We start from the raw sequence: 24,394 nt of genomic DNA, 5'->3' as shown, positions 1-24,394 counted from the left end.
TTTACTTACTCTAATTATGGCCAAAAAGGTAAACGTATTATATTGTTTTATGTTTTCCCTTTGCACCCCTTTCTTTAGCTTCTTAACCATTAACTGGTGTTTTACCATGTAGAGTTAGCGTGGTTAGCTTCTGTTTAGCTGACACTGACATCGGGCTAACTGTGTGCCAATCACTGTTCTAAAAGTACCACACATATGAACTCACGCTGCACAACACTCCCAGCAGAGAGGGATGAAAATAAAACAACAGCACAGAGAGGGTAGGTAACTCCATCGAGACCTCGCAGCTTGTCAGCCGTGGCATCTGTGCTTTTAATCCCAGCTGAAGGGTGTTGAGATTTATGAAATGCTGAGCATCCAGTCCATGGGGCAGAGAGGACACCACCCTCTTCTGTCCTCTGGACAACACACACACACACACACACACACACACACACACACACACACACACACACCTGTCAACCATCCTTTGCCCTGTAAGAGCGCTTCTTTCTCAGGCTCTGTGGTCCTGCCTCTGCCCCCCACTTTGTTCCTTTCCTATGTTCACTTTCCAGCAGTTTGGGTAGCAGCAGGTGGGAGCCACACCCTTCCTTGGCATCCCAAGGCCCTTTCCGGCCTCACTGTGTCGCAGTCCTCGGGACTGACCAACACAGGCTGTCTCCCGCCTTTAGCAGCTCTGTGAGCCATGGAAGGGCTCTGCTCTGATAAACACTTCTAAAAACTTCTGGCTGAAAAGGAAGTTACTTGACATCGTATTCAGACTGCTGGCTTCTTCCCAAGGAAGGAAGAACCTGTTTATATTGTTGACAGATTTGTTCAGAGAATCATATAGAGACACCTTCCAAAGCTTTACAGGAGAATTGAGCTCAGTTCTCCAGTTTATAAAACAACCAACAACCAAAACAAAAAACTGCCCGTGCAACTGCCAGCTTCATGTCTTGGACATTTTTTGGTAACTCCCTGACCCCTTTCTTTCACCTGCTCTCCTGCTAGCATCTAAGAGGGATGCTCAAAGAATATGCGTCCAATGGAAGGGAATTGCTCACTTTCAGGTTACGACTGGAGTCATGTTCAATTTTGCACTGCAATTTTTAACCCATGGTGGGCTGAATTGATCAATCGATAAAAAAGTTTGCTCTCATGTCTGAAACTACCATTCAACTTCTCTCATATTTTATTGAGCTTGGATGTGTTGAAGTCATAGTGGTTTTCAGATTTTAAGGGCTTGCATTCTATTGTGGCCTCAGGGATAGAAGCTAAAGATAACAATAATGATGATGATGATACTTCTGATGATAATAATGATAATCTGACAGGTAGTGGGCAATACAGTAGGCAAACTCTTGGAATGTTGCTCAAGTTAGTCAAAATCAAAGAGAAATGAACAAAGACGTATATTGGTGAAAGTCAGTTCTTATCCAAAGCTTTTACAATTGGAAGGGCATTTAGCGAAAAGTGTGTTCAGTACCAGCTTATTTGCTAGATGAGAAGAGTGAAACCCGGAGAGCTCATGGATATTGTCTGGGATCACATAGTGAGTATACAGGAGAAGCCTGTCTAAGATTTTTGTCCCTGCTTCCCTCCAGACTCTCCTATGCTGTCGCCATAGTGAATATAAAACTCTGCACTTGGGGGATACAGCAAAGGACCCGGGAGTCGGGGTGGAGTCTAAGACTAATTACACAAGTGGGAGAAAAGACAAGAAATGGATCAATGTTATGGAATTACCTCTATAAGATGCTCCTGCCTATTGAATGGCAGAGGTTCAAGGGGATTTTCTGGAATTTTTATATCTTCGTCTCCCGTAAACCATAGACCAGCCTACACAGAAAACAAAAATGAGAATCATTAAAGTTACACTGAGATGTAATTGTTCCTCTGAAAACCACAGAGATTGAAGCCATCTCTGCAGGTGTCTAGAGCAGTGGTCTCCAAAGTATGGTGCAGAAACCATGGGGATGCTGGAGAAAATACTAGAACTTCCATTCACATGTATTGGATCTCATCCTTTTGTAATTTTTATTTTAAAAAATTTGATAATGTATAGAATGCATTAGTGCAGTAGTACACATGAATAATTTATAAATGAAACCCCACACACTGGGGTGCCTGCTGCACTGTAACTGTTGCAGCATGCGATGAAGCTGGGAGGTCGCCGCCCTGGATGTTGCTTGCATAGCAGTACTTTGGAGGGGTCAGTGCCCTCCACTAGCTCATATCGCTCATGTCTTGTTCATGTTGCTCTCTGTTCTTGGAGCCTAGCGTGGTGCTGGGGCATATTGTTGGTGTTGGAAATCTTTGCTGAGTGAGTGACTGACTGAATCAAGAGCTCAGGACCTACTTTTTAATGACAACCTTCATTCTCAGCCCATGTCTGACACTAATTACCAAATCCCTCGGTTCCCATTTGGCGATGCCTCACCCCCTCTCCCTTCCCCTCACGTCTACTGCTGCCATGCTGGTGTACAGCCTCATTGCCTCCATCACAGGCTGCTCCAGCAACCTTGGAGCTGTCTTCATTTCCAGTCTTTCTCTTATTTGTTTCAGCTCAGACCATTTGACCATATCAGTTTTCTCAAAACTTTAATCTTGTCATGTCATTCTCTGCTTAGAACCATTTCCTACTCTTGCTCTTTTGCTCACATCATTACTCCTACCTGAGGTGACTACCTGTTCACCAATGTAAACCTACTCATCTTTCCAGACCCAGCTTAGATCACACCTCCTCAGGGAAGCCCTCTTTGATCTCTCCTCGAAACTCCAATTTGACTTGTTTATACCAGATATTTGGCATTCAGTTCATTCCTTTGGCTGTTTTCATTCATGTCTGCTACTGAACATCAGGTATTAATTCCTCGGGTTCAAAGAATGTGTCTTGCCAATCTTAACTTTTAAACATGTCAAGCACTTCATATACATAAGCATCTTGTTCCTAGGTCTTTCTCCCTTACCATCTTCCAGAGGGACAATCTACCCTTGGCACTGCCTACTTCCAAGAACCATTGGCCAGCCTAACCTGACTCTGGCCTGTGCTTGTGCCTTCTTTCCTTTGAAGAATCACCCGTGTTTTGAGAGAAGGCTGGAGTGACACTAGGTAGCTTGTAAGGGGATGCAGCCCCCAGAGGTGAGGACCGGGTTTTCTTTTCATTTAGAACAGAGGAGTGCTGGCCATGCAGAAGCCTGTGAGGGAGAAGACACAGAAGCAGCTAAGGTCCAGCACGGGCTCGGGCTTTGAATGTAAGTGCTTTGCACTGACTGGGAAGAATCCTTGCCCAGTGGCCAATCTGTGGACCATAAGTACCACTCCATGGAGAATAGAGAGATGAGGAATGTAGGTAAGAGTTATGCTTCAGGTCATGATGGAGTGACAAAGCTCAGAATTACCCTCCTGCCTTAAACAATAAAAAAAAATGACCAATATATATGTAACATAATTTTTTCAGATGTTAGACAACAGGCAACTCAGGACAGTAATTCCTGAAATAAGGAGAACAATGAGGACCCAAGTATTGCTCAGGCTACAGTGTCAGGAGAGGCACCCAGATAGACCTGGCACATCCTGCTGGATTGACAAGATAGATTTGGAGCTGGGGGAGGCCACGATGACTAGAATTTTCAGGGCAAAACACTAGAGATGCACTGAAAGAGAGTGTGAGCCCTAGAGATCTGTAGAAAGATCTCCTCAAGTCTTGACTGAAAGCCAACCTCTGGATGTATGTGTGGAAAATGCCAGAAGCTGGAGAAAGAACCACAGGAAAGGAGTAAGCTGAACTGTTCCTGAATCTCACGCAGGGCTGGGACTATGTTACCACCAGGGAAAATTTTACCACCCGGCAGAGTGGAAGGACCTCCTGATACACAAGGCATTGGGTAGCACTCCCAGGAGGATATTGCCTTAGTAGTGGGGCTAGATTAGCCCTAAACTAAAGGTTGCTCTGGACCCACCCTTATCAATCTTAATGTAACCTTGAAAGGATAAAACTGATTGCAAATAACATTACTGCATGCCCGACAATATTTAAAGGTATATAAAATTGGACACCCACCAATATAAAATTTATAACATCTGGCATCCTATACAAAGGCATGCAAAAAAGCCAGAAAATATAACCCATAGTCAGAAGAAACATCAATCAATAGAAACAAACACCGAAATACACAGATGATAGAATGAACAGACAAGGATGTTCATTTAGCTGTTCTAAATATATTTCATTTATTCAAGGAGACAGAGAAAAATGCATATAATGAAGAGAGAAATGAAGGATATAAAAAAGACCCAACTTAAAGAGATCAAAAATATATTTCAAATAAAAATGCTCTGGATTGTATTAATAATAGATTTGACTCTGCAAAGGAAATGATCAGTGAACTAGAAGATGGAGAAGTAGAAATGAATACAAAATAAAGTCAGAGAGAAAAAAAAATTGGAAAGAAAAAAGAATCCAGGATCAGCATCCTGTGGGACAAACATGTGACTGGATTTTGAGAATGGGAGAGAGGAGTACAGAAAAAATATTTGGAAAAAAATTTCTGAAAATTTTCCAAATTTGACAAAAACGGCAAGCCCACAGGTGCAGGAAACTCAGTGAAACACAAGCAAAAGAAATATGAACAAAAGCACACCGAGGAACACGATAATCAAATTGCTGAAAACCAGTGATAAAGAGGAAATATTAAAAATCATCCCTGATTTCTCAACCATCAATTCCATATCCAATTGTTTCAATGCACAGGAGTTTTCCCTTATTCTTAAAACCAAGAATTCAGTCATGTTAGTTTTTAAAAAATAGATGATATTTTAAAGATTAGGAAACTGTTTCAAAGTGTTTCACATACAAGAGGGTCACATGAGAAAGAAGAAAGAACCTAATCAGAGAACAACTTATATTTTTAAAAAAGTCATCCATGAAAACATTAGCAGTGCGAAATGTTAAACGTGAACTGTAGGTTGGGTTTAAATTGATCAAGCAAGGTTCTGTCAACCACATCTTGCCTCACTGGATAATCAGGTGATTTATCCTTGAAATGTGGAAATGTCCTTTGTGGACATTTGGTCAAAGAATAAATAAAATATGGTCAAAGAATTTTAGGTTAGTTTACTTTTCCTTAGAGAACAAGTACTGTGCTGTTTGGATCTTAGAACATCTGATTCATTAAGCCTATGATAACCTGCGTTCTCATTGACAGAAGTTGAGTTGAGAGAGTTCACCATCAAAGCATTCTGCATGAGTGTGCCTAAACCTCCACACGTGACAGAGGCAAGAGTGTGACAGCTGCAATCGGGCTGCAGCAAAGGCAGGTGCGCTTTTATGCTCGCGTGGCTTAGCCCAGGTATGCAGCCGCAGCAGGTTCACAAACGCTGTATCTTATTCCATGTTAGAAGCTGGGGAAATCAGCACACTCTTAAGTGGCGGTTATGATGAACTTGCAGTTAGTCAAAAGAAAAGAAAAAAGACAAAATAAAAAGCAGAGTAGGGAGCTTATTTATTTATTTACTTTCCCCCCAGAGAACTTCATTTCAGCAATGTAGTTGTACTATTCGACTACTGTATTCGAAGGTGGCATTTTCAACAAATCATAAAATTTTACCCTAGAAGCTGTTTTGACAGTCCCATGAAAGAACGCTGTGTGTGTGATGTGGAGAGCGCTAGAGATCTGTGAGTCATGTGGGGAGGTCAAGCGGGCCTCTCCAAATGGCCACCTTGTCCTGAGCCTCCTGAGGAGTGGGCGTTGGGTGCGTAAGCTGAGAGGGCAGAGGTCAGAAATCAACTGCTCCCAAAACCCAGGCAGTGTTCTGATAAGTATTTCTGAGTTTCTGTTTCATGCAGCAGCCAACTTTCTCTAAGAAATTCATGCTTTTGGTGAGGAAGATTTCTGGTTTTGCTCAGCACTGTGGTACAAATTACAAACACCTAAGTTTGTCTCACGTTTGTGCAAAAAGATGTTTAAATGGACAACCTGTGTTCATTGACACATACTGTAAAGAGTGAAGGTTGGTACATTCACTAGAGCCCACTTTAAAAAATCTTAAGCCAACAAGAAAATAGAGTAAGTTTTGCCCTGCTGTTTATGTTTTTACACAAAACATCTCTATAAGTTGTAAGCCCAGGTCCAGGACAATGAAAGAATTCACAAAGTGCTTTACTTGGGAAGCATATAAATTAGAGCCCAATCAGCTATGTGCCTTTCTTGATCAGGCTGGAAGAACCTCTTCGATTTCCTCTGGCTCAACTGTCTGAGCGTGGGAACGTCAGGGCTGTCTATGAGCATGTCTTTCATTAATCAAGGAAGAAAGGAGAAGCAGGAAGAGATGTGATCTTTCAATGGTGAAATATACACGAGCTACAGGCACCTAGAGATTATCACCCTGTTTCAAAATCAGCACCATATAAACGTTTCCACCTTTCGTGTCTACCAGCAATGTGAAGTGGTGAGAATTAGGATGAATTCGATTAGTAGACACAAAATAAGTCATTCAGGCCCTTCTTAGTTATGGCATTTCATTCTTCCTCCCTCCTTAGTCAAGCTTCTCAAAAATGAATCGACTGTCTTATCTTCACTTCCTAAAGACCTATTTATTCCATCAATCCTCTGCAATCTAGACTCTGTATGCTCCCAAAATTGCTCTGGTGAAGGTCAGTAGTTACATCCTATCTACAAGTCCAATGGCCAGGTACCATGTTACTGGATTATCCATCACTTTACACACTTCCCTCGGGGGATCTGGTCCATTCATAACCCCAACAACTGCCTACGTGATAGTGATTGGCTTCTGCATCTGCCATATCAGATGGGACATTTCTGTCTGCATTTCCCACAGACATTTCAAACTCAACGTGTCCAAAAACATCTTATCGTTCACCACGCTTGTGACTGAAAAAAAAAAAAAAAACCCTTCCCCTTTCCCTGTGTTCATTGTAACTGCTGTTGCTACTCCCGGAGTATTTGGTATTGGGCATTGGGCTGATTAAAAGCTCTGCAGGCAATTCTAATGTACAGCCAAGGTTAAGAACCACTTGGTAGGACGACAATGATGTTTTCTGTGATTTCTTTCAGAACCCTTAGCTCTCCAAGCAGTTCTGACTTTTTCAGATCCTTCCCTGGGGGTGGGAGCCAGACTTCTACCTGGGACTTGGACAGTGCCTGTGCTGACTCTAGGTGCCTAGACATGGGCCATGAGACCTGGTGTTGTGAGATCAGGGAGCTTCTCAGGTCAGAAGTACTCTGGTAGGGTTAGTGCCACCAGGGGCTGGTAGTGACCTGCATATACTGCTCGAAAGTGACTGTGCCCAGGTGTTCCTCATCCACAGCCTGGAACCTCTTCAGGGTCTCCAAGAGCTCCTCCTCCAGAGGAACGGGCCAAGGCAGCGCGACTACTAACAAGAATTTCCGCCAGTCCACGAACTCCGAGTTTGTTACCAATAAAGATGTTAACTCCTGCAACTAGAAGAAAGCAGGAAATGCCATTGGAATGTTTGTATGACTCTCTTGTGACACTCTACCTGCTCGTGTTTCTTAGTAAGAGATTCTGATGAAGGAAGTAAGATTTTAGCTTGGCCAATAGGGTCAGTTCTCACTTTTGTTCCTTCAGGTTCTACCAAGCAATCCATGCCAGACAGAACTTAGAGAGTGTTTTTGATTTTTGCTTCCTTGACATTTGTGGGCTTTGCTTACCGTTACACAAGGAATTAACACTTTTGACTGTACTATACTTTGTACCTTTTCAGCAGAGAAGGAATAAAGAGGATAATTACGATTGTGGGAGGGCTCTACAACTTGTAGGGAAATACTCTTTACCACTTTGTTTTCTTAAGGAACAGAATACAAGGAAAAGAAAGCACCGCCAGAATCATCTACTATTACTGGTTAGGATCACTCCATCTGGTAGTAATAAATACAAACTCACTGGCCGAGCCTCGTGGTCTCTGTAGAGTTTCATTGACTGTCAGCATCGTCACTTATTTTCAAATACTGAGCATGAACATACTAAGTGTCTTAACTTGAAGTTCATTCATTTGTTCATCCAGGTTTATTGGCTGCTACTACATGTCGGTTACTGTGCAGGTACTGGTTATTTGAAAACTCTTGACTTATTGATTAAAGAAGAAGAATTCTCAAAGCTTGAAACCCAAACAAAATAGAAGCTTACTTCAGGTTGAGTGAGGTTCATCCAACTACTAGGAAAGTTGTTTGTTCCAAGGTTCATGGTTACCAAATCCAGCAGAATGTCAGCAAATGCTTTGTTTCCTATCATGCCTAAAATACAATGAGAAATATTTTTCCGTTTTATTATGTGATTTGTTTCTTTCACTAAAATAGAACAAATAATGGATATTTGTATAATCACTTTATTCATTCTCTTTAAAACTTTAGCCTTTAGAGAAACAGAAGACACTTTGGAAACATAAAAATAATAATCAATTTCCTGATTTTCTCCAATGGTTGTTTCTCAGCTAAGTCAGCACGTCTTTTTCAGTGAGTAATAAATTGTTCAGACTGAGTAAGATACTGAGGCTTTATATTTTAGTTTGGAGTCTTCTTTGACCTTGTACTCAGAATAGGTTGAATTTAAAAAACTACTGCAAATGGTTTCCCTGGTGCTGCAGTGGTTGAGAGTCCGCCTGCCGATGCAGGGGACGCGGGTTCGTGCCCCGGTCGGGGAGGATCCCACATGCCGCGGAGCAGCTAGGCCCATGAGCCATGGCCACTGAGTCTGCGCGTCCGGAGCCTGTGCTCTGCAACGGGAGAGGCCACAACGGGAGAGGCCACAACAGTGAGAGGCCCGCGTACCGCAAAAAAAGAGTGAAACGTAGATGTAGAATCTCAAATTTTTCTTCCTATATCTAAGTTTTTAGCATTTCTAAAGTCCAACATGAACTTTATCATTTCCTCTAAACTTTAGGAAAATGTAGTAATCCTTTTAAAATTTCAGTGGTTCAAATAACATGCGCAAGGTTCAGATCTGGAAGGCAATTTTCTGGGTAGCAAGAGCAGAATCTTCCTTTCTTTGATAAGACTGTATATCCAGCAGGTTGTTCAGAAATAAATTCTCTATCCTTTTTGATCAAACCTGAGTATCCAATTTTATAGAGATGAGAATAACTTTCCCAGGTAGTGGAACTTTTGGTAAAATGATCTTTACATGATACTATATTGGTTTACAGACAAGTTAGAAATTATCCATTCATGTTTCTCAAGATGAAACCACAAATAAACTCAACTGAAACCATGAAGAGGCTCAAAGTATTTAAAAATTCTGGTAGATACGTAAAATATTTCCACTGTCTCTAACAGCTATGGTGCAAGCAAAGTGTAAGAAAATACTTTCAGTTCACATAGGAATTGTTTATCTGGGAACCCTAGTGTGAAATGTGAAAACTATTTTGACATTTGGCCTTGTTACTTAAATGACCAAGGCATATAATAATATGGCCTTCACATATAATGCAGTAGCGGAAACAGATAAGCTTACAAATTTTGTTTACGGATCAAAAAAAATTCTCTTTCCATTTGGCCCTAAGTTAGTTACCTAATGCAACCGTCATTTAGAATTATCCAGGAAAAACTGTTAATTGTAAGCCAGGCCTAAAGGAACTCAGAACATAATTATAGTCTAGTTACCCTTAGCAGTAACTCTCAGAAAGAGGACATCAAAATAATACCATTGCTTAGAAGTATATACTTCACCCAAAGAATGTGTGAATATAGAACTAGAATTAGAAAGTCAGAGGAAAACCAATCTTTGGAGTTTTGCTCTGTAGGTCTGGATGATGCCAAATGCCTTTTGTGTTTGATATGAAGACTGGTGACTTTTACTTTTAACTTTCAGGTTTTTGAAAATAGTTCTTTTTGCTATGATCAATGATGAGGTCAACATTTGACACATTACTAATCACTTTCATCAAGCCCTTCTGAGTTTGATGAACAATCCGAGATAGGTCTTGTGTCACCAGTTGAAGACGGTGTTCTTGTATTCCATCAATGAATGGCTTTCCTAGGGTCAAAGTCATAAATGTCTGGAGAATTCAACTGAATTATCAGGAGATCTGTCATGCTATCAGCCTTGACCGTGGCATGCATGTGTGGCTTAGTGCCCTTCATCTGACTAAAGCCACGTTCTGCTTCAGCTGAACTTGCAAGGAGGCTCAGCGCTAGGTCCACGAGCGTTAGGATGTTCCGATACTTGCGTAAATAAACAGAATTCACAAAATCCCAGGTCAATGTGTGGATGTTCTGAAATCTAGGAGGAAAAATGAAAAATGTCAAAGATGGAGACTCCTAAGTTTTACTCCAATATTTATAAATATCAACTAGGTTACTTATGCTCACCTAGCATAAATCTCTAATTTCAACATGCTCCTTTCTGTGTCTACGTCGTCAATTTTCACCTTGGCAGCTTCCAGTACTGGTTTGTAATGTGCAATCAGGATGGACACCTCCTTTTCTCCAAATTCTGCAATCTGTACGCCCAACAAAACGTCACATATCTTAGAGACATGTATACAGACAATCAAAGAACAACAGATTCAGAGCCGGAGTTCATACGTTACCTTGATTTATCTTTGCTGGCCGCAGTTGAAAGCTCCCAGTCGCGGCTGCCTTCACCACATCTTGGTTGACATCTCTGAAACAGCCTCGCAGCCTCTTGATAAGATGTGTTAAAACCATGTTTCTCACATCAGAAATGTTTCGCTTTCCTGCGAGGAGGCAGTTACCCTGAAAGTGTGTGACTGAATCCACTGGGCGTTCTTTTGACCCTGGTCTGGGGAGGGGAAAAAAAAATCCCCCGAGTAGACAATTATGTGCAAAAGCACCTAGCAAATGGTTTCCCAAGTCCATCTGTCTGGTTGGATAGACTCTCAGATCATCCCGGACTCCTCACCTTGTCTGATATATTCTGAGCATTTCCAATGTTGACTCTAGGGTGGCAAATATATCAGCAATTGAAGAGTTTCTGTTCTGATTGACACGGGACAGAATGCTGAGGACATCAGTGACATCCAGCAAGAAGTGGACACATTTAACAATGTCTGCCTGCAGGAGGGACTCTACAAGGTCTTTGGCTTTCTGATGATTGGTGTCACTTCTGCCTTCCCTTGTCTGTAACATGGGCTAGGAAAAACAGTGGTTTATCTTTCTCAAAATTATTATTTCAAATGGCTCAGTAAAAGTATTCTTTTTATTCTGAAAAAACTAAAATAGTACAGTATTTCAAAATTACTTACCGAATGCAGCTGCTGGACAATTGATATCCTTTGAGAAGATTCTGGAGGGAGGCCTGTAATCCTTGAAGCCACCTCTGGCCTCCTAATTGAGAAGGTATCACAGGTCGAAGGTGAAGGCCTTTGAAAGTACCAGAGTACTCTTATGAACAGGAGAATTGTGATAGAAGTGGTAAGTGCTGCGGAGAAGGTCTCTGACATCGTTGTACAGGGGAACGCTCTGGAACGCCGCTTAGTAAGATACCTCGAGATGATGTGCAGAGCAATACACAGTCAGCGCACATGGCTGGATTTCTCTTAAAAGCAGGGCCACCCCGCTGCCGTCTTCTTGCTCTGAGCCATGGGCACCATCACTTGCGAAACCAACCAGTTTCTTTGCCCAGTCTTGGTTCGATAGTCGAAGTTGAAGATTTCTCTCTAGAGTGTTCTCAGGGGCATGTTTTATTGCCAGAGGTCCCTTCTTTCCCCCTGTCTGTACCCCAACGATTTGGCAGTGTCCTTTCCCTGCGCACGCTCACTGCTTGTACACAAGGTCAGCTTCCTCGATTGAACTGTCTGTGATCCCATCACTGAGGACGGAGAAAAACTTACTTTTTTCTAATTTCTCTTTTAGAGTTCTCTGTTCTACTTCAGCAATAAACTATGTAAACGTTCTGGCCGATTTGTTTGTTCTGAATACCGGGCCAGTATCATCACCCTTCATATCATGCAACGAGCACATCCAGATAAAATCATTGAGGGGACGTTCGATCTTGGCGATGGCATGGCAGGATGGGAACAAGTTCTCCACCCTCCTGAGGGTAACCGTGCTCATGGTCATCACCATCAGCTCGTGGTGGTTTTGCTCCCTGGGGAACCACTTGTCACTTCCACGAGGGAAGCCTTGGTGTGAGCCTGGCTGAGATGGTGCGTGTTGAGGAATTCAGTCCGGAAGTTGTTGGTGCTATAAAAAAAACCTCACTTGGTTTCCCTTCGACTTCACTCCATGTTTACGACACAGGCCACAGAACATAAGATCTAGTATCTCATCATATACAAGCCAAGGCTATTTTTTAAGACAAGTTTTCAAAAATTGATTGTTCCTCTTTGGGAGGTTACGGTCAAGCTTCTGAGGACTTTTCTGCTTTTTGGTGACTCGACTCAGAATCCCTGCCTTTAAAATAACTCCATGTGGTTATTTTAAGTAATCACCAATGCCTATCTGCAGTTTTGCTTAATCCCTGTCCCCCCTACACTTGCTCATTATTCCTGGAACAATCTTAGTGAGTGCTTACTACTTAGCAGGCATTTTGGTTAGTATGTCAAGTGCTGTACATCATTTAATCGTCATCACCCAGTATCCCTATTTTATAGTTAAGAAAGTAGGCCAACTACTAGTATCCATCACCATTTTATGGGTCAAAAACCTAGGGCACAGAGAGGTTGATTAATTTGTCTGATGTCACAGTGGTCATATGTGGTGAAGCTGGAGGTCGCTAGCAGGCAGTCTTACCCTCCACGTTTACACACTTCATATTACAGGTTTCTCTTATGGGCAAAGGGTGCTATGGTCTCCTTCCCCCTAGAATCCATTTCTCCAGGCAGGAGAGGGGCACAGCATTTTGCTGTCATTTCCTTCCCGAGGTGAAAGACAAGAATCACAGGACATGCAGGGCAGTGTGTCTGCAGGATTTGCTTTGGACGCCTCTCCCCTCCTGCCTCAGCCCTGTCTTCTCTGGCAGCGGTAGGGCCAACTGACTACAAGAAGGGCATCCTTCCCGGATGGGTTTGAGGGACGATGAGACTGTTTCTGAGAGCGGCAGATGGCTACTGTCTCCCCCAAAAGCCTCAACTAACCAAGAGGCAGGGGTAAGCGTACCTGGCTTGTTCCCTGAACGGAGTAACTAGAAAGCTCTGTGGGTTTTCCTAGGCTTAGCATCTCTGAGAAAATTCTAAAACTATGATACTATATATTGGCAGGTAAGTAAGCCCCCTATTTTGGTCTGAAAGGTAGTTCAGTTAGTCTGACATTTACACAAATCAAGAAATACAGAAAGATTTCTGAGAAAAGGTACAATAAGAAAGGACTGATGCTATTGACAGGAATAGCTCACCAGGGGGCAAAATCTAGGGATCAGAGCAGAAAGGAGTGTGGCCCCCAGGTGCCCTGTGGTTTTCTCAGTGGGTAAACTCCTTCCGCTTGCTTAGATTCAGATCACAGAAATATGTCATGAACCTTCAAAATCTCAATGTAGATTCCATTTTCCCCGGTGCCTGGAATACTCCGCCCCTGTTTTGCTTCCTGGAAAGTTCTATCCAAAAGTTTCCCCTGGGCTACAGCCTTTGCTGACCCACACAGACAGCAACAACTACTTCCTCCTTGAATTTCTGTAAAAACCACGTAGCTGGATGATCTAGCCTGGCCAGTACAGCCTAGACTTCCTGAATTTGTGCCCTGTCTCTGAGACCAGTCACTGATTCTAAGGGTCTCTAAGAGCAGTTTGAAGGAGGGACCCTTGTCAGTTTTTAGAACCAAGTTATAGGCCTTGAACAACTAAATGCTGTGCCTCTTGAAGAAGGAGTGAGGGTAAAGAATTTGCTGGATGGTGTTCTCTCCTGATAGCCTCTCAGCAGAAGCCAAAATAGCTATGAACTGAATCTCTATAGACATTACATGAAGTACTGATGGGCTTACAAGGAAAAGGAGTTCTTATGGTTTAAGTGGGGACTTTGGAACACTGCAAAAGTGTTCTAGTTTCAACAGACTCCAGATTGCTTCCCTTGGAGAAAGACTGTCTTCCTGATGTGCTGACACTTGATGTTTGGGACAAGATGTACCTACCCAGAGCTCACTGCAGTACACAAAATGAGTGTTTTTGTTTTGGATGTTCACAGTCCACAGGGAGCCACATACCTCATGGTTCAATTCCACCAGGTATTGTGGTTTGTTTCTGAAATTGCTCTGGGGTAATGCTGCAGGTGCCTACTAGGGTATGTGCACCTTCAGGATACTGAGCTCACATTTTGGATAATAATAAGTGTAGTTTGTATCAATATTGTATACTGTTATATATTATATAGATTCCACATATATACATTAATATACGATATTTGTTTTTCTCTTTCTGCCTTATTTCCCTCTGTATGACAGTCTCTAGGTCCATCCACGTCTCTACAAATGACTCAGTTTCGTTCTTTTTTATGGCTGAGTAATATTCCAGTGTGTATATGTACCACATCTTCTTTACCCATTCATCTGTTGATGGGCATTTAGGTTGCTTCCATGACCTGGCTATTGTAAATAGTGCTGCAATGAACATTGGGTGCATGTGTCTTTTATTTTTTCTTTTTCAGTGTGATGTTATTTACTTTTTTTTTTTTTTTTAAATCTTTATTGGAGTATAATTGCTTTACAATGGTGTGTTAGTTTCTGCTGTATAACAAAGTGAATCAGCTATACATATATATATATATCCCCATATCTCCTCTCTCTTGAGTCTCCCTCCCACCCTCCCTATCCCACCCCTCTAGGTGGACACACAGCACCAAGCTGATCTCCCTGTGCTATGTGGCTGCTTCTCACTAGCTATCTCTTTTACAATTGGTAGTGTATATATGTCCATGCCACTCTCTCATTTCATCCCAGCTAACCTTTCCCCCTCCCTGTGTCTTCAAGTCCATTCTCTACATCTGTGTCTTTATTCCTGTCCTGCCCCTAGGTTCTTCAGAACCTTTTTTTTTTTTTAGATTCCATATATATGTGTTAGCATATGGTATTTGTTTTTCTCTTTCTGACTTACTTCACTCTGTATGACAGTCTCTAGGTCCATCCACCTCACTACAAATAACTCAATTTCGTTTCTTTTTATGGCTGAGTAATATTCCATTGCATATATATACTACATCTTCTTTATCCATTCATCTGTTGATGGACACTTAGGTTGCTTCCATGCCCTGGATATTGTAAATAGAGCTGCAATGAATATTGTGGTACATGACTCTTTTTGAATTATGGTTTTCTCAGGGTATATGCCCAGTAGTGGGATTGCTGGGTCATATGGTAGTTCCATTTTTTTTTTTGTGGTACGCGGACCTCTCACTGTTGTGGCCTCTCCCACTGCGGAGCACAGGCTCTGGACGCACAGGCTCAGCGGCCATGGCTCACAGGCCTAGCTGCTCCGCAGCATGTGGGATCCTCCTGGACCAGGGCACTAACCCACATCCCCTGCATCGGCAGGTGGACTCTCAACCACTGAGCCACCAGGGAAGCCCCTATTTTTCATTTTTTAAGGAAACTCCATACTGTTCTCCATAGTGGCTGTATCAATTTACATTCCCACCAACAGTGCAAGAGGGTTCCCTTTTCTCCACACCTTCTCCAGCATTTATTGTTTACAGATTTTTTGATGATGGGTATTCTGACTGGTGTAAGGTAATACCTCATTGTAGTTTTGATTTGCATTTCTCTAGTGATTAGTGATGTTGAGCATCCTTTCATGTGTTTGTTGGCAATCTGTATATCTTCTTTGGAGAAATGTCTATGTAGGTCTTCTGCCCATTTTTGGATTGGGTTTTTGTTTTTTGATATTGAGCTGTATGAGCTGCTTGTATATTTTGAAGATTAATCCTTTGTCAGTTGCTTCGTTTGAAAATATTTTCTCCCATTCTGAGGGCTGTCTTTTAGTCTTGGTTATAGTTTCCTTCACTGTGCAAAAGTTTTTAAGTTTCATTAGGTCCCATTTGTTTATTTTTGTTTTTATTTCCATTACTCTAGGAGGTGGGTCAAAAAGATCTTGCTGAGATTTATGTCAAACAGTGTTCTTCCTATGTTTTCCTCTAAGAGTTTTATAGTGTCCAGTCTTACATTTAGGTCTTTAATCCATTTTGAGTTTATTTTTGTGTATGGTGTTAGGGAGTGTTCTAATTTCATTCTTTTACATGTAGCTGTCCAGTATTCCCAGCACCACTTATTGAAGAGACTATCTTTTCTGCATTGTATATTCTTGTCTCCTTTGTCATAGATTAGTTGACCATAGGTGCATGGGTTTATCTCTGGGCTTTCTATCCTGTTCCATTGATCTATATTTCTGTTTTTGTGCCAGTACCATATTGTCTTGATTACTGTAGCTTTGTAGTATAGTCTGAAGTCAGGGAGTCTGATTCCTCCAGCTCTGTTTCTTTCCCTCAAGACTGCTTTGGCTATTCGGGGTCTTTTGTGTCTCCATACAAATTTTAAGATTTTTTGTTCTAGTTCCATAAAAAATGCCATTGGTAACTTGATAGGGATTGCATTGAATCTGTAGCTTGCTTTGGGTAGTATAGTCATTTTCACAATATTGATTCTTCCAATCCAAGAACATGGTATATCTCTCCCTCTGTTTGAGTCATCTTTGATTTCTTTCATCAGTGTCTTATAGTTTTCTGAGTACAGGTCTTTTACCTCCTTAGATAGGTTTATTTCTAGGTATTTTATTCTTTTGGTTGCAATGGTGAATAACATGTTTTCCTTAATTTCTCTTTCTGATATTTCATTGTTAGTGTATAGGAATGCAAGTGATTTCTGTTCATTAATTTTGTATCCTGCAATTTTACCAAATTGATTGATTAGCTCTACTAGTTTTCTGGTGGCATCTTTAGGATTATCTACGTATAGTATCATGTCATCTGCAAACAGTGATGGTTTTACTTCTTCTTTTCCAATTTGTATTCCTTTTATTTCTTTTTCTTCTCTGATTGCTGTGGCTAAGACTTCCAAAACTATGTTGAATAAGAGTGGTTAGCGTGGGCATCCTTGTCTTGTTCCTGATCTTAGAGGAAATGCTTTTAGTTTTTCACTATTGAGAATGATGTTTGCTCTGGGTTTGTCGTATATGACATTTATTATGAAGTAGGTTCCCTCTATGCCCACTTTCTGGAGAGTTTTTATCATAAATCGGTGTTGAATTTTGTCAAAAGCTTTTTCTGCATCTATTGAGATGATCATATGGTTTTCACTCTTCAGTTTGTTAATATGGTGTATCACATGGATTGATTTGCATATATTGAAGAATCCTTGCATCCCTGGGATAAGTCCCACTTGATCATTGTGTATGACCCTTTTAATGTGCTTTTGGATTCTGTTTGCTAATATTTTGTTGAGGATTTTTGCATCTATATTCATAAGTGGTATTGGTCTGTAATTTTCTTTTTTTGTAGTTTCTTTGTCTGGTTTTGGTATCAGGGTGATGGTGGCCTTGTAGAATGAGTTTGGGAGTACTCCTTCCTCTGCAATTTTTTGGAAGAGTTTGAGAAGGATGAGTGTTAGCTCTTCTCTAAATTTTTGATAGAATTCACCTGTGAAGCCATCTGGTCCTGGACTTTTGTTTGTTGGAAGATTTTAAGTCACAGTTTCAATTTCATTATTTGTGATTTGTCTGTTCATATTTTCTATTTCTATTTTCTATTTCTTCCTGGTTCAGGAACATTATACTTTTCTAAGAATTTGTTCATTTCTTTCAGGTTGTCATTTTAGTGGCATAGAGTTGCTTGTAGTAGTCTCTTAGGATGCTTTGTATTTCTGCAGTGTCTGTTGTAACTTCTTTTTCATTTCTAATTTTATTGATTTGAGTCCTCTCCCTCTTTTTCTTGATAAGTCTGGCTAAAGGTTTATAAATTTTGTTTATCTTCTCAAAGAACCAGCCTTTAGTTTTATTGATCTTTGCTATTGTTTCCTTTGTTTCTATTTTATTTATTTCTGCTCTGATCTTTATGATTTCTTTCCTTCTACTAACTTTGGGTTTTATTTGTTCTTCTTTCTCTAGTTCCTTTAGGTGTAAGGTTAGATTGTTTATTTGAGATTTTTCTTGTTTCTTGAGGTAGGATTGTATTGCTATAAACTTCCCTCTTAGAACTGATTTTGCTGCATCCCATAGGTTTTGGATCATCGTGTTTTCATTGTCATTTGTCTCTACATATTTTTTTTATTTCCTCTTTGATTTCTTCAGTGATCTCTTGGTTATTTAGTAGTGCATTGTTTACCTTCCATGTGTTTGTGATTTTTACATCTTTTCCCTGTAATTTATTTCTAATATCATAACGTTGTGGTCAGAAAAGATGCTTGATATGACTTTAATTTTCTTAAATTTACTGAGGCTTGATTTGTGACCCAAGATGTGATCTATCCTAGAGAATGTTCCATGTGCACTTGAGAAGAAAGTGTAATCTGCTGTTTTTGGATGGAATGTCCTATAAATATCAATTAAATCTATCTGGTTTATTGTGTCATTTAAAGATTTTGTTTTCCTTTTTAATTTTCTGTCTGGATGATCTGTCCATTGGTGTAAGTGAGATTTTAAAGTCCCCCACTATTATTGCGTTACTGTCGATTTCCTCTTTTATAGCTGTTGGTATTTGCCTTATGTATTGAGGTGCTCCTATGTTGGGTGCATATATATTTATAATTGTTATATCTTCTTCTTGGATTGATCCCTTGATCATTATGTAGTGTCCTTCCTTGTCTCTTGTAATGTTCTTTATTTTAAAGTCTATTTTATCTGATATGAGTATTGCTACTCTAGCTTTCTTTTGATTTCCATTTGCATGGAATATTCCATTCCCTCACTTTCAGTCAGTATGTGTCCCTAGGTCTGAAGTGGGTCTCTTGGAGACAGCCTAGATATGGGTCTTGTCTTTGTATCCATTCAGAGAGCCTGTGTCTTTTGGTTGGAGCATTTAATCCATTCACATTTAAGGTAATTATTGGTATGTATGTTCCTATTACCATTTTCTTAATTGTTATGGTTTTGGTTTTGTGGGTCCCTTTCTTCTTTTGTGTTTCCCACTTAGAGAAGTTCCTTTAGCATTTGTTGTAGAGCTGGTTTGGTGGTGCTGAATTCTCTTAGCTTTTGCTTGCCTGTAAAGCTTTTGATTTCTCCATCGAATCTGAATGAGATCCTTGCTGGGTAGAGTAATCTTGGTTGTAGGTTATTTCCTTTCATCACTTTAAATATATCATGCCACTCCCTCTGTCTTGTAGAGTTTCTGCTGAGAAATCAGCTGTTAATCTCATGGGAGTTCCCTTGTATATTATTTGTCATTTTTCCCTTGTTGCTTTTAATAATTTTTATTTGTCTTTAATTTTTGTCAATTTGATTACTATGTGTCTCGGCATGTTTCTCCTTGGGTTTGTCCTGCCTGGGACTCTCTGTGCTTCCTGGAATTGGGTGGCTATTTTCTTTCCCATGTTAGGGAAGTTTTCAACTATAATCTATTCAAATATTTTCTCGGGTCCTTTCTCTCTCTCTTCTTCTGGGATCCCTATAATGTGAATGTTGGTGTGTTTAATGTTGTCCCAGAAGTCTCTTAGGCTGTCTCCATTTCTTTTCATTTTTTTTTCTTTATTCTCTTCCACAGCAGTGAATTCCTCCATTCTGTCTTCCAGGTCACTCATCCGTTCTTCTGCCTCAGTTATTCTACTATTGAGTCCTTCTAGTGTATTTTTCATTTTAGTTATTGTATTGTTTATATTTGTTTGTTCTTTAATTCTTCTAGGTGTTTGTTCTTTAATTCTAGGTCTAGGTCTTTGTTAAACATGTCTTGCATCTTCTCCATCTTTGTCTCCATTCTTTTTCCAAGGTCCTGAATCATCTTCACTACCATTATTCTGAATTCTTTTTCTGGAAGGTTGCCTATCTCCACTTCATTTAATTGTTTTTCTTGGGTTTTTTCTTATTCCTTCATCTGGTACATAGTCCTCTGCCTTTTCGTTTTGTCTCTCTTTCTGTGACTGTGGTTTTTGTTCCACAGGCTGCAGGACTGTAGTTCTTCTTGCTTCTGCTGTCTGCCCTCTGGTGGATGAGGCTATCTAAGAGGCTTGTGCAGCTTCTTGATGGGAGGGACTGGTGGTGGGTAGAGCTGGGTGTTGCTCTGGTGGGCAGAGCTCAGAAAAACTTTAATCCACTTGTCTGCTGATGGGTGGGGCTGAGTTCTCTCCCTGTTGGTTGTTTGGCCTGAGGCAACCCAGCACTGGAGGCTACAGGATATTTGGTGGGGCTAATGGTGGACTCTGGGAGGGCTCATGCCAAGGAGTACTTCCTAGAACCTCTGCTGCCAGTGTCCTTGTCCCTACGGTGAGCCACAGCCACCCCCCACCTCTGCAGGACATCCACCAAAACTAGCAGGTAGGTCTGGTTCAGTCTCCTATGGGGTCACTGCTCCTTCCCCCTGGTTCCTGATGTGCACATTACTTTCTGTGTGCCCTCCAAGAGTGGAGTCTCTGTTTCCCCCAGTCCTGTCGAAGTCCTATAATCAAATCCTGCTAGCCTTCAAAAGTCTGATTCTCTGGGAATTCCTCCTCCTGCTGCCAGACCCCCAGGTTGGGAAGCCTGATGTGGGGCTCAGAACATTCACTCCAGTGGGTGGACTTCTGTGGTATAATTGTTCTACAGTTTGTGAGTCACCCGCCCAGCAGTTATGGGATTTGAGTTTATTGTGATTGTGCCCCTCCTACCATCTTACTGCAGCTTCTCCTTTGTCTTTGGATGTGGGGTATTTTTTTGCTCAGTTCGTGTCTTCCTGTCAATGATTGTTCAGCAGTTAGTTGTGATTCCGGTGCTCTCACAAGATGGAGTGAGTGCATGTCCTTCTACTCTACCATCTTGAACCAATCTTCTCCATTAATATCTTGATACTAGTTACTCACAAGTATGTATTCAGTCATTTGTTTTAATGAAAGATTATTCATTTCTCTGAATAATTTTGTTTATGTAGCATAATTAAAGGGAACAAAATATAACTTAATCACATTGATACTCCTTGTAAATTTGCTAAAAAGAAAATCTTACTTTGGGTTTAGTATCATAATGATTGTTATATGCAAATATGTATGTTGTTTCCTAGAAAAAAATTCATCTATTCACCATATTTTAATATATTTTAGTGAGCTTGAAGTTTGCATCTTAAATATCATAGGTTAAATTGAAATATGTGAAACAGTGTAAGAAAATGCTCACACTTCTTGGCTTAGAAATAACAGCAATTTTCAAGTTCAAGCAGCAAGTTCTACAGGATTCCACATTTAGAAATGTACTACTTGCAGCCAGTTGCTCTATACTTTCAAAACTGTTATTACTTCAACTAAGATCGTCTTTTGAAATTGTAGATTTCTAGGGTAAATACCATGGGATGTATCGTAAAAGATTGTTTTCTAATTCTTGGAAGGAATATGACAAACACTTCATGTAAAAGACGGATTGGTGTGTATCCTTTGACAAGAATGAATAAGAAAGACTCAAGTCAAAGGATGTTTTTGGGGCCAGGGAAACTGGGAGAAGGAGTGAGTGGTAATCATTGGATTTCCTCAGGGAGGGGTAACATTAACATTTGCTGCCTGACTTCTAAGATGTCATCAGAGAACCTCTAATTCTGTGACTCTGGGATCCAGAAAATGGAATGATTATTATTTCACCTTCCCTTTATACATTAGAAAAATGATGACAATGAATATTATTTCTATTGATAGATCCCCTGATACTGTGCTAAGTATTTTACATGTATTTAAAAAGTGCCATATGCAATATATATATTTTCAAATAGTATAACTGAGCCAATAACAAAGAAAAGGGTTTAAACTCTTTGCTTATAGACCGTAACTCATTTTGTACTATCAAGATCCCCAAATCCCACAGTACTGTATAGCTTTGTCAATTCTGTGTTAATTACAACAATTATTCTTAAATCTGGATAATTCTCTAGATTGGGTGGCTGGAGGTGGTTCCCCAGACAGAGCTGACCTCTGCATCTGTTTTCCTGCAGTTCATGCAACTGGGGAGGGAGAAGCAGAGAGGTCCCTGACCTTTCCTCAAACATCCATACTCAAGCCGCAAACCTACACATTTTCTGGTGGCCGTTCCCCCAACTTTAAATATCCTCTGTATCCTTGACATCCAGTCACTCTTTACTTCTTTCAATTCCTCCCTCTGAGGTGTTTTTCCACACAATTTTCCTGACCAACCTCATTGCACACTGATTCACCTTTGCTTTGCATTCTTGAGCACTTTTATCAAGTTCAGATTCTGTTCCAGAGGAGCACCTAGATAGAAGTTTCTTCTTTGCTTGCCTTTTCAAATTACACTCTAAGTCCCTAGGGCAAGTGGTTTTCCTTTTACACCTACTTTTAAAAAATATATTTATACATAATTATCACCCTTCTCCTTTACCTCCCTTTCTTTCTTCTCCCTTCCTTCCTCTTCCTATCATACTTTGAAAGCCGTTGTATGCTACCAAACTCTGAAAATAGATAAATGTGTCAGTTGACATCTTTTAGTCTCAACGGTTTCTAGAGTTAATCTTCTAAGACATATGTATGTCAAGTTATAGCTGATATTTGTAATTTATGTTTAAACTTTTTTCTTTTTTTTTTTTGCACTATGCGGGCCTCTCACTGTTGTGGCCTCTCCCGTTGCGGAGCACAGGCTCCAGACGCGCAGGCCCAGCGGCCATGGCTCACGGGCCCAGCTGCTCCGCGGCATGTGGGATTTTCCTGGATCGGGGCATGAACCCCTATCCCCTGCATCGGCAGGCGGACTTTCAACCACTGCGCCACCAGGGAAGCCCTATGTTTAAACTTTTAATTGAAATTCAAACTCTGATTTTAAGGTTGGACCCAAGAATGTATTACGATTATCGCCATGAATACTAAGGTCCTTTCTGAAAGGGATTATGAGTGGTTGATAATTTTCCTACTCAAATGCTCACCAAAACTTTAAATTTTGACCAGCTTCTAGTCACCCTAGTTTAGGATTAAAGCAAATTATACTTCACATACGTCTTCTTATTTTATATGTAAACAATATGGATAAAATGAAGAGCAAAAGCAACTTTGAAGAAGGAAATACATAATAAAAAGACATTGTAAGCCCACACAAAGGGAAAGAGGATGGAATCTACCTGACTGAAAGACTGAAGGGATTTCATGAGCTGGTTTTATACAACTGAGATTTTTTTCCTGTACCAGCTGATGGCCATATCTTTTTGACCAGCTGCTTCCTGCCTAAATGTTTCCAACCTGAGTTTGTGTTCATCCACTGCTGTAGTGTGTGCCTTTATATCTTGGAGGTGTAGGCCCACTCAAGCTGATTAGATGAGGTGACACTTGCTAGGGTAGGGGTCTACCCAGGGAAATGTTTACATCTGTTTCACCCACTGGGCTTAGCAAGGAAGTCTTCAGACTTAAAGTAAAGTAATACTCTTTTGACTAATGAGATCTAATGTGGTTTTCTGGGATAACTGAACTTTAAAAAAATAAGTGAAGTATAAACATTACGAAAGTGAAGTTGTGTTAGTACTAGACAAATGTCAGTTGACTATTCTCTAGGGAAAAGTAATGGTTTTTCCAGTAAGTAGGAGACGTTAGAAGATAAACCTCTTTATGAGAGGCAACTTAGTTTAGTGAGAAGGGGCAAAACCTTTGAACCTGAAGAGTCCTGATTGATATGTGACCATAGGCAAGTTCTCAACTGCTTGTGACTCAGTATCCTGACCTATAAAGTGGAGATGATAATCCTACATGTTCTCTCAGAATTACTTGTGCTATCAACTAATGGAATTCATTGATGAATATCTATAAGTAGAAAGATCCCAAATTAAAAAAAAAAGCCTGTGTAGATGCTACAGAGCCATAATAATAAAATGTGAAGGAAATCAAGAATTTGTGTGCAGAAAATAACATGTACACTTACATGTGAACAGATTAATTAATTAATCAATCAAGCAAATATGTGTTGACAAAGGTTCTGCTCTTGGTCTATGAAACATTGAGGGAAAAGGCAAACATAGAAGGGAAATTCTCTACTCCCTGGTCTCCCTTCCCAGACTAGTGGGGGAGACAGAAACACAAACTCAGAATCCCAGCACAAAACTTAAACTAGAAGTATGCACAAAGACAGTCTCTCAACTGCCAGACGGAGTAATACTCAAATTTACCCACCTGCCAGCCAGGGGCAGGGAGGGCAGGAGAGGAGAATTACCAGGGATGAGGATCACCGCACTGCCAATGTATTAAGCACTGTCTTGCTCTGTTTAATTCAGATCTATGTTGTATGAAGCAAATATGAGATAAATTAGAATGAAACAAGGGCTTGTTTTAGTGCCACACAATCCCAGAGGGCTGTTTTACTTGTGGACAGGTGATGGCCATCCTGGTTAATCTTAAC

The 24,394-nt window shown here is 40.6% G+C and overlaps 1 protein-coding gene across 1 annotated transcript in view; it reads right to left on the bottom strand.

Moving 5' to 3' along the window:
* SPEF2 (sperm flagellar 2) overlaps positions 1-24,394 on the bottom strand; it is a 170,767-nt gene that overhangs the window by 23,566 nt on the left and 122,807 nt on the right. The window contains 3 exon segments of the mRNA XM_030843619.2: positions 1,729-1,821; positions 7,264-7,446; positions 8,153-8,259. Coding sequence (XP_030699479.2) covers positions 1,729-1,821; positions 7,264-7,446; positions 8,153-8,259 — 383 coding nt within the window.

This window comes from Globicephala melas, chromosome 3 (assembly GCF_963455315.2).
Source record: "Globicephala melas chromosome 3, mGloMel1.2, whole genome shotgun sequence".
NCBI classification, from domain to species: domain Eukaryota; kingdom Metazoa; phylum Chordata; class Mammalia; order Artiodactyla; family Delphinidae; genus Globicephala; species Globicephala melas.
Note: the sequence above shows the minus strand (reverse complement) of the source record. Positions and strands in the feature narration are given on the sequence as shown.